Genomic DNA, 10,051 nt, shown 5'->3' with positions numbered 1-10,051 from the left:
AGAGAGAGAACACTGAGAATGAAGGCTATTTTTTTTAATTGACTATGCCACCAATTAAAAAAGGTCAAATTCACAAAGTCCAGTGTATGAAGAGAGAGAAAAAAATGATGCATTAGTTCACATGATTGATTTATATTCCCAAGGTATTCTTTGCTTGTTTCAGTGGGATTTCTATGGAACTTATGTACAATAAAGTGTTTTAAAGTGCTTTGTGGTAGACATTTATGCAATTTGCCAAAATAAAATAATTTTATTTCCATCATAAACCATACCTTGACAATAGGGGAAATTATAGGCTCCTGAAAGGCACCTGTCGCACTTTTGCCCTGTAATGCCTATTCAACACTCACACTGCCCTGTTGCTGGCTCACATGTGCCATGGTAGGAACCATGTGGAGAACACTGACAAGCTGAACAAAAATAAATTAGTTATAGAGATAATAAGGTTCAGGTTGTTTGTAATGGGAAATAACTTGTTCCAAGACTGAGATGCTTTAAAAGTTGTGATCATTACTTCTCTGGATTTTCACTGAAAAACAGTGCTCTTTCTAGGTCACAGGCTCTCAATGTTTTTTGATTGGTGGCACCCCTCCATTGCCTTTGTGAATTATGTGGACCCTATGTCAAAAATTAACTTATTATAGTGCTCATCTGCTTGAAGAGGGGCCGGGGAAGGAGAAGCAGCAGTTGGCAGGAAAAAGACTACACTCATCTCATCACAAGAGCCTCTCTCCCGGTGGCACCCTTCAACAGCTGTAATGGCACCCTGGTTGAGAATCAGTGTTCTAGGTAGTCATTTATATTGTACTAATCACCATAAAATCTGTGTGCCTTATGAAAAGCATGCAATTCCATGTATGTGGCGATATGTCAATTTGGTTACTCATTTTTATTCTAAACAATAACTGAACTGGTTATCAGAAATTACAGTTCACTCATCTTTCTGTTCTTTCTTACATTCCAAGAGCAAACAAAAGAGTTTGTGCATTTGCGTTTGCATATCGCTACTGAAAAACAAAAGCAACAGTTTTGTCTAGATGAGGATCTAAAGGGGTGATGGCAGGACATGGCATAAAAAGCTAAATATTTTTTTTACCTTTAAATCATACTCCAGACCAATGATTTTCAACCAGGGTGCCGTGACACCCTGAGGTGCCTTGAGAATCCTTTCAAGGGTGTTGTGGGTTGCCATGCAATGTCAACAATATTAGGCGTGCAAACTTGATTCATAAGATAGACACAGAGTTTTCAAATAGGAATCCATAATATTAAAAACATTCTGGCCTGTTGTGGTGTTCCCAAGGTCTTTGCAACAGAAGAATTTTACCATGAAAACAGTTTGGTTTGGGGTTATCTTCAGATTTCTGTCCACAAGACACCAGTCTTGCCACAGTGTTTACATATACTTAAAGGAGGGACAGACAAACAAATTATACCTCATTAAAGGGGATGAAGAATGATAACTATCATGTGTTTGCTCCTAAAGCAGGACAGCTTTCCCCTGAATGAAATAAGGCTACATTACCATGGTTTAGCAGATAGGAGTTAATGCTCCTACCCCAACTCTTTGCATCCAAAAGTCTTTCGCTATTCTTTACTTTTGACTTGGTATAATTTCTTCATCTGTCTATTTTCTGAGTTTATGCCCTATAAGTAATCCTGGTGAAGTGAATGTAACTACTCAACTCATGAAACTAAGCATTTCTCTACAGAAGTGGTTCTCAACCTATTTGCTATATTGGGCCACACTTGCAGCTCTCAATGTGTTATGTGGGCCACATCGCACAGCTCCATGCCCTGGCAGCGGTCCCAGCTGAGGTGGTGGTTTTGTCTAGATGAGGTTCCCTGGTCCCAGCTGAGGTGGCAGTTGCTGGGGCTGAAGCGGAGTGCAGAACCTGGCTCTCCACCCCCCCAAGCCTCTGGTGGCATGGCCGAAGCAGAACCCATGGGGGAGGGGGCGGATAAGGGCTGCCCACTGTGGACTCCAGCCTCCCCACCCTGCTGCCTTCCCCTGGGGCCTCTGCAGCCCAGCGGGCGGGACCCGGCACCAGTGGGCAGGGAGGCTTGGTACCGCTACCAGGAGCTCTGTGCCGACTGAACTGCCATGGCAAGGTGCCCCCTGTCTGCCTGGCAGCAGTGGTGAAGCAGGGTTGTGCCCCTGCTGCTGTCAGGCGGGCAGGGGGAGCCTTGCCATGGTGGTGCAGCTGGCATGGGGCTCCCAGGAGTGGCACCAAGTCTCCTCGCCCCACTCTGCTGCAGAGGCCACCAGGGGTAGGGGAGCAGGGCAGCCCTGAGCCTGCAGCAGGCAGCCCACAGCTGCCCCCACCCAATGCACAAATACGAGGGGCACACGCTCCCCCATGTCTCTCTCACCAGGAACTGTGTAGCAGTGGGGAGCCAGCCCTCCCTTCTGCCCCTGAACAAGCTGCCTGTGGCTTCGTCCTGCACCCTGGCTGGGCCCCATGGCTGTACATTGCCACCTTGGCCCTGGGCCCCATGCACTGCTCCATCTGGGTAGTGTCCCCACCCCCAGCCCAGCCCTGCCCTGCCTTATTCTACTCGCTCCCTCCTTTCACCATGAGGGCCTCAATCTGCCCCACCCCACATAGATTCACCTGATCTCCACACTGCCTGGCTGCCACATGTATATATGCATGCACACATGCATGTGGTGCCCCCTGGCTCCAATCACCCTCCTCCCACTCCCCCCAGCCCCAAGCAGGCCCTTGCAAGCTGGAACTCTGCCAGCCTGCAAGGGGAAACCTGCCATTTCCTGTGTTTTTCTCTCTTACTGTAACAAACTGCAGGCCGCAATCTTTACATTTTTTTAACAGGCTGTCAAATGGGCCACAGTAGTGTGCTGATTGGGCTGTGGGTTGAGAACCACTGCTCTATAAGATCCAGGTTACAAAGATGAAATTGCCAATGACAACTGTTTTTACAAAATAGAAGTTTATTTCCTCAATAGAGAGGGCTGTACACAGAGAGGGGAAAAAAAATCAATTAGGTTTTTTGTTTGGCTTTTTCCAGAGACGTGGGTATAACCATGCTTTTAAACAATATAATTTGTCAGGCATTGCAAATCACAAACAAATATTAATAAGCTGATTCTCAAGAGAAAAAAATTCCTGTTCACGATGGTCAAGTAACATGGGGACCATCACAACCATCCTGAAATTATGGAAAACTATTTGCAGCTAGTTTGATTTCAAAAACACAGCTTGAACATTTCATCTACTTGATAATTGTAATTTATCTTGGATCTGTGATATTAACCAAGTAATTGATTTTGGACTGAATCAATGGAACTGCTCATACCAGTAAAGTTATTGACATGACTGAAAGTTTACAGCATGTGCTAACTACCTCAAAAAGTCTACAATGCATCATTTACTTTAAGGCAAACTATTTGAGTTAAACCTAGCTTCTTGACTAAGGTTTTACTTGACCAAGCTAGAATTGCTAAAGGTTGGGGCCATTGTTTATACTGGACTTTCAGAATAGGTCTACACAACAGAATTGAGGTGCACTTGCAGCAGGCTAACTTATACTTGCTGTAATCCAGCTAACACAAGCAACAACAATGAAGACATGGCAGCACAGGCCTCAGGACAGACTAGCAGAGTGAAACACTTCAAGGGACTCTGGGTTCATACTGTAGTTGCTAGCAAGTTCTGACACCTGTGTCACTGTGGCTTCACTGCTAATTCTGCCTATGCTTGTTAGTTCAAAGCTCAACCTGCTATGCCTACACATGATGCAGTCATACTTTCATTTTGCTCTGTAGGCACTAATACAAACCCTAGCTGAAACACGGCCTGAGCAGGTAGGGAGGTTTCCAGGAAGTAAAGGTGGTACCTCACCTACTTGTCCCAGAGGCTAAGTACAGATATTCAAAAACGCTGAAGTGGAACTGATCTAAGTTATGCAGTTTTCTGTAAGTGGTGCAGTTTAGATCAGTAGCGAACAGAGCACACATTCATACTTTGGTTGGAGGGAGGCCAAATTTTAAACCAGGTTCCACCATTTTTAAACCAGTCTGTGTGCACCACACTTCTGTTCTGTTCTGGGTACAGACTGGTTTCTGATTACGTATACCAGTAAAGGTATAATCTCTATATCTGGCCTACAGAGTTTCCTACAAGTCTTGTCCCCAATAAATAGAAGGAAGAAGAACTGTCACTCTTCCTGCCTCTACTGACCTGCACCTTTGCCTGATTCAAGGTTTTATATGAAAAAGCTTTTGAGGGAATTACTGATTTCCTCTGTGTAACAGCAAACAAAAGAAAAGCAGAGCAAAAGAAGGAATGGCTGTTACTCACGTAAGCAACTGGGGTAACTGTAATAGCCCGGAGCACATTGGTCGCATCTAAGACCAGCATAGTTGGGATGGCACTGGCACTGACCTCTAGGACCACATCCATTGTCCACTGAGCCAAGTGCATTGCAGCTACACTCTGCCAAAGTAAAAAATAATAAATAACTACCCACACAGCTACTTGACTAAACCACCAGTTATTTAAAAAACAAAACAACCCCCCCTTCCAAAAAAAACTCACCTTTGACTCAAACAACCATGAGGAATTTGACCAAAACCATAATTTTACCAGAAAAAAAATAAACATCTTCAAATAGGAACTTAGAATGCAATTACCGTCTTAACTGTGATAATCTTGTTCTTACTGTGATGCAATAATTTATAGTTTAAAGATTTAGCCTGATCCTTTGCAAACTACATGTAAGGGATGGAAATTTACTTTGAAACCAATTTACTTTGAAAACTTGAGGCTAAGTATTTAAAGTCTTAAAAAAATAAGTATTCATAAGGTAGGACCCTATCTGGACTGGTATGCCATAATGACTAACAAGCAATTTATCAGCCTAAGCATTGGATACAAAGTGTACATATTAAAAACTGCTGACCTACTTTTGTTTCAACAAAATGTCATGTGAATTGACGCCACAGTGCAAAACAGCTGATTTATTTGCTGTGTACAGGCATGAATCACACTGCCGGGCTGTAACTGTTGTCTGGGTTGGTGCTTTTACAGCAGTTACAAATCTACTAATATTCTGCACCCAATGCACCTGCTCTTGCCTGATCTCAGAAGCAAAACAATCCTGGGCATAGCTAGTATTTAAGACCACTTAGGAATCTGTGGTCATAAGCTTGAGCCAAGGGGTCGTGTTCAAACACTTGGCAAATATCCGACCACAAAAACAAATGAGTGGAAAGACTTAATTCAGTCCCATCATAGCTGCTGTTCTGACAGATAGAAATGAAAACAAGTAAGGCACATGCTATTTGTGTATTGCTTCCATTTCTATGTTTCTGGTTCCCCTTTCAGTACCTCTCGCTCCAGAAGCCAATTCTGTCTTATTCTGTGTTCGTTTCACATGCTCAAGGAAAGTCGTAGGGCTCGTACTCAGTGAGAGCTAGGAATTCTACCCCAGCAAATCTACATTCACCTCTCCTCAAAACATAAAACACACCTACTTCTGTAGCACCGATGCCTGCAACTGTACATCATATTAAAGGCAGATGGTTAAACTCTCCTTCTCATTTTAATAGAGTTGAATCAATATAAGTGTTTAACTCTGATCCTACTTCCATTAAAATAAGGGAATTGCTCCTTTTGATTTCAATTAGGCAGGACCAAGCTATAAGAAAGAAGAAAACCTAGTCCAGACTAGTGCATATAATTGATGAGAACAGTGATATGCTTCCAAATGGGGTGGGCACACAGATGGATAACACTGGGTACTAAGCACAACTCTTTTTATGATCAATTTAAGTATTTCTGCTAATACGTTACGTAGAAAACTATTAACTACGGTCCTACCATCTATTCTCACTTTTGTTTTATGATTATATTTAAGTAATCAATTGTAAAGGAGAAATTGACACCTTTTTTGTACTTGGGATCTCCATTTAACTTTTCTCTGTTCCGTTCAATTATCTTTCTTTAGTCTTTTCTGTGACTTGTTTTTATTATGCTATTTTATGCCTTTTATATTTAATTTCAGGCTTCAGTGTTAAAAGTTCAAACTAGTTCAATATGGGCTTCATTTGCTCTACTAGTTTGCTACTTGATTCACTTCCAAGTTAAAAAATATATATTGCATGGGGTTAGTATTTTAAAACCACTGAACTGCGTGTACCGATGAAGAATGTTGATTCAGTGTTTTTCATTAGAACATTTTAATGTGCTCCAGATCCAAAAAGGCACAGCAGTACAGTAATTGTTAATTCCATCCATTTTGTTTTTTAACTAAATCTATTATTTTGTATTTTTTTTCTTAAAAGCATAAAGGATTCTGCAGTCCTTTCACAGGCCATATAACAAGTACACAGAGCCCATAAAGAAGGCATCAATTATAGTTAGGGCTGTCAATTAATTGCCGTTAATGTGCACAATTAATACAAGGACCAATCAACATGTTAATTTTTTTAACGTGTTAATCATGCATGTGGTTTTGCAGCCTGTCTCCCAGCTCCTCTCCACCACTGTCATCCCCACCTCCAGGCCTCCCAGCAGGGTGGTAATGGCAGTGCAGAGGAGCTACATGGCAGTGTGGGCTCTGGGCTGCTGCAGGAGGAAATGGGGGTGGGGAGGGGTACTGATATATCAGTGCCATATCAAGACACCATGCGCAGGCGCACAGCCGCAGCATGCACATGGCCAGGAATGCAGCCTGGCAGTGTGTAGAGCAGTGCCCAACAGATAAGTCTGTAGAGAGGAAGAGGGAGGGGAAGGGGAAGGGGTGGGAGGAAAAGGAGGGGGAGGAGGTGGAGTGGCCAGATCAAGGCTCCCATGGTGAGGGAGAGAATGGGACAGGGGCAGGGATGAATGTGACCCTGGGGCCAGGCCTGGGGTGGGTTGTGGAACGGAGCCACGGGAGGCTTGTCCAGGGGTGCGGGGGTGGGAGACGCTCCCCGCTGCTGTGCACATCCCTGGGGGAGGTATGGGGGGCATATGCCCCCCAGTTTTGTGTGAAGGGCAGAGGTGAGCTGCCCACTGTGGGCTGAAGCTACATGCCCTGCTGCCTTTGTCCTGGGTGCCATGCACTGGCCGTGCAACCCCTGCCCGCCTAGCAGAGGGAGGCACAACGTGGCATCATGTGGCTTCTGGGGCAAAGGCAGCAGGGTGCAGAGCCCCAGCCCACAACAGGCAGCCCACCTCTACCCTGCACACATATTCAAGGAGCAAATGCTCCCCATGCCTCCCCCAGGGGTGTGCACAGCAGCAAGGGATCAGCCTCTGCCCTGCACTCCTGGATGAGCCTCCCGCAGCTCCATCCCATGAGTTGCCCTGGCCCCAACCCCAGGGTCCCACTCACCCCAGCCCCTACCCCTGCCCCACTGCCTCCCTCACCATGGGGTTCTCGATCTGCTCCCCTGCCCCTTCCCCTCCACAGACTTCACATGCCACTGGACTGCATTCCTGTAGGATTACCATATTTCCAGTTTCCAAAAAGAGGACATCTGTGGAATGGGTAAAATGATTGTGGGAAGGGTCAGTGGTATGCCCATGCCCTGCCTCTACCTCTCAGTCCCAAACCACAGCCCCACCAGCCCTGCTGCCACTCCTCACTCCTGACCCACAGTACCCCACATTCTGCCAGGGTGGGCTGGGGTCCCCCTTCCCCAGGCTCCAAACCCCACATACATGCCCACAGCCCCCCACATCTTCACAAATTCCCCCCACACATACCCCAAACCCACGCCCCAGCCATACAAAGTACCTGCATAATTCTGCAAAATTTTGAGTTTTTCTGCGCATAATTTTGAGTTTTTAGCTGTGCAATTAAAATTGCGATTGTGACTAATTTTTTAATTGCACAACTAATCATGATCACATTTTTAAATAATTTGTCAGCCCTATATTTATAGTTATTAACACAAGAAAAGTAATACAGTAGGAAGCAGTCATCTATAGCCCATACCTGCATTCAGGTGAGCATGTAAATATGCATCAGAAATTTTATGGCAACAAGAGACTTCACCTATTCTTTCTCAGAGTAAAATTCACCTCAGCACTAAGGGTCTGCCCCACTTACACCTTGAATTAACAACTTTCCTCACATCATCTATCTATGAAGTATAAATATGAACAGAGATGGATCCAACATCTTTCCCCAGGTCTCAAAATAAACATGAGATGGCTCATAAGGGGAAAATGAAAGTTTCTCATTTGCAAAATAAAGAATGTCTTATTTGTAAGTTTTACAAAACTGATGCTCATCTGCACCCTGTAGGCCTCAATTTGTCCAGGGAATGACGAGCAGAAAAAGCAAGCAAGCAAATGAATCTTCTCTACTTTGAAAACTTGCCCTGTATTACTATCAGTGTTGGCACGCAGGAGCAGCAACTCCATATGGGGAAACTGTGAACTTTCACCATGAAGAACCAGACAGACTCTTACATGTTTGCAACAGTAAATTCGTTTTCAGTTGAGGCAAGAAGAGACAGGAGGTACAATCATGATGATGTTGCCATTCAGTGGTTAATTCAATGTTATACTTATTATCTATGCCCTTACCTTGACAGGTGGGAAAAGAATGGTAGCCAGGATGACAGTTGTCACATTGAGGACCACCCACCTCAAAACGGCAAAGACACTTCCCAAGAGAATTGCAGATTTCAGGAAGGACACCAGCTGAATTACACTCACACACTACAAACAAGAAGAGAACTTCAGTGGCAGTAGCTGCACAATCACTCTTCTTCCCCTTTTCTGAAAACATGCCCAGGTGCCTTATTTCCAATACAAAGAACCAGATTCTATCGCCCTTATTCAAATTACTCAGTAGCAGCTCTAGTGACTCAACACAACTATTGGTGAAGGGAGAGACTAGGCTATCTGTATAAGCCTGGAGGGATCTGACCCAGACTGATTACTACTTTAAATATCACTATCAAGGCACTACCACAGCATCCTCATTCTGGGATGGATTCCACCACCCTTATTCACACTGAACAGTATTTTATGCTGGCCATAGTTCCACTATTTTCAGAGTAAGCAGTCACAGTTTGGGTTCAGAACTGCAGCTGGGAGGGACTAGGAAATACATAAGAAGAATCTCTTGGACACAAGTGGACAGTAAAAGTAATTTAAAAGCCTAATAGCTTTCTGGCACTCATTGTCACAACACTTCAAAGGGAGGTTGTCAGGACAAATTAAGCCCAAAATAAAGGTTTTGAAAATTAACTTTTATGATTTACCAGAAAATCCCTTCTCAATACCTTTTTCTACCTTTGCCTTCTTATCAGTTTAGGCCTAGAGGATGCTTGTACATATGAGTTTTCACAATGTACACACGACAAAAATGTCATTTGTGTAACTTAATGGTGTCACACATTACACATGCACCAGTTTTGGGGGGTTTAGGTGAGTTTGCATCATTGCAAACTAAACTACATGAGGATGTAGTTTAGTTTGGAATGTTGCAAATTTCAACAATGCAGCTGGCAGCTCGCCCCCTGGCCATGGCAGAAGCAGGCAGGCTCCGCAGAAAAAAAAAAAAAAGGACTGGGCCCCTTGCCACTTCTGCCTTCAGCAGGCTCCCATAGCTGGCAGAACACCTGGGGCCTTCCGGGAATGGGCTGGCTTGCCCCTGGGGCAGTGCAGGAAGGCAGCAAGAGGGTGGCTGGGTGTGCTGGCAGCCAAAGAAAGAAGCAGGGATGGTGCATGGGGCTCTAGAAGCCTGGGCGGGCTCGGGAAAGTGTTGGATCAGGTGGACTGCTAGCAGGTTGGGTGCTGCCCCAGCTCAGAGGCAGCACTGGACCTGACCCAAATCTCTCCAAGCCCATCCACTGGAAGCCTGGCAGGCACTGTACCTCAGGTGGGCTCAAAGAACAGCGCTCATGGGCTTTCCAGTGGGCAGGCTTGGGAAAGACTTGGATCGGGCCAGGTGCTGCCTCTGAGCTGGAGCAGCACCCAGCCTGCTAGCAGCCCATGTGGGTGGCCCCAGGGGGGCACCACCACCGTGGAGGAAAGGACTGGGGCCCCCCTGCAGTTAAGGGGCTGGCTGGGTTGCCAGCAGTTCA

The 10,051-nt window shown here is 45.1% G+C and overlaps 1 protein-coding gene across 2 annotated transcripts in view; it reads right to left on the bottom strand.

Annotated features, from left to right (window-relative positions):
- LOC102386555 (laminin subunit alpha-3) overlaps positions 1–10,051 on the bottom strand; it is a 134,312-nt gene that overhangs the window by 119,485 nt on the left and 4,776 nt on the right. For both annotated transcript variants that reach the window (XM_025213874.1, XM_025213868.1), the window contains 2 exons: positions 8,544–8,678; positions 4,323–4,457 (listed from right to left, as the gene is read on the bottom strand). In XM_025213874.1, the coding sequence (XP_025069659.1) occupies positions 4,323–4,457; positions 8,544–8,678 (270 nt within the window). The remainder of the gene's footprint in view (positions 1–4,322; positions 4,458–8,543; positions 8,679–10,051) is intronic.

Source organism: Alligator sinensis, unplaced genomic scaffold (assembly GCF_000455745.1).
Source record: "Alligator sinensis unplaced genomic scaffold, ASM45574v1 scaffold117_1, whole genome shotgun sequence".
Classification (NCBI taxonomy): Eukaryota; Metazoa; Chordata; order Crocodylia; family Alligatoridae; genus Alligator; species Alligator sinensis.
This window is presented reverse-complemented; position numbering and strand designations above follow the sequence as displayed.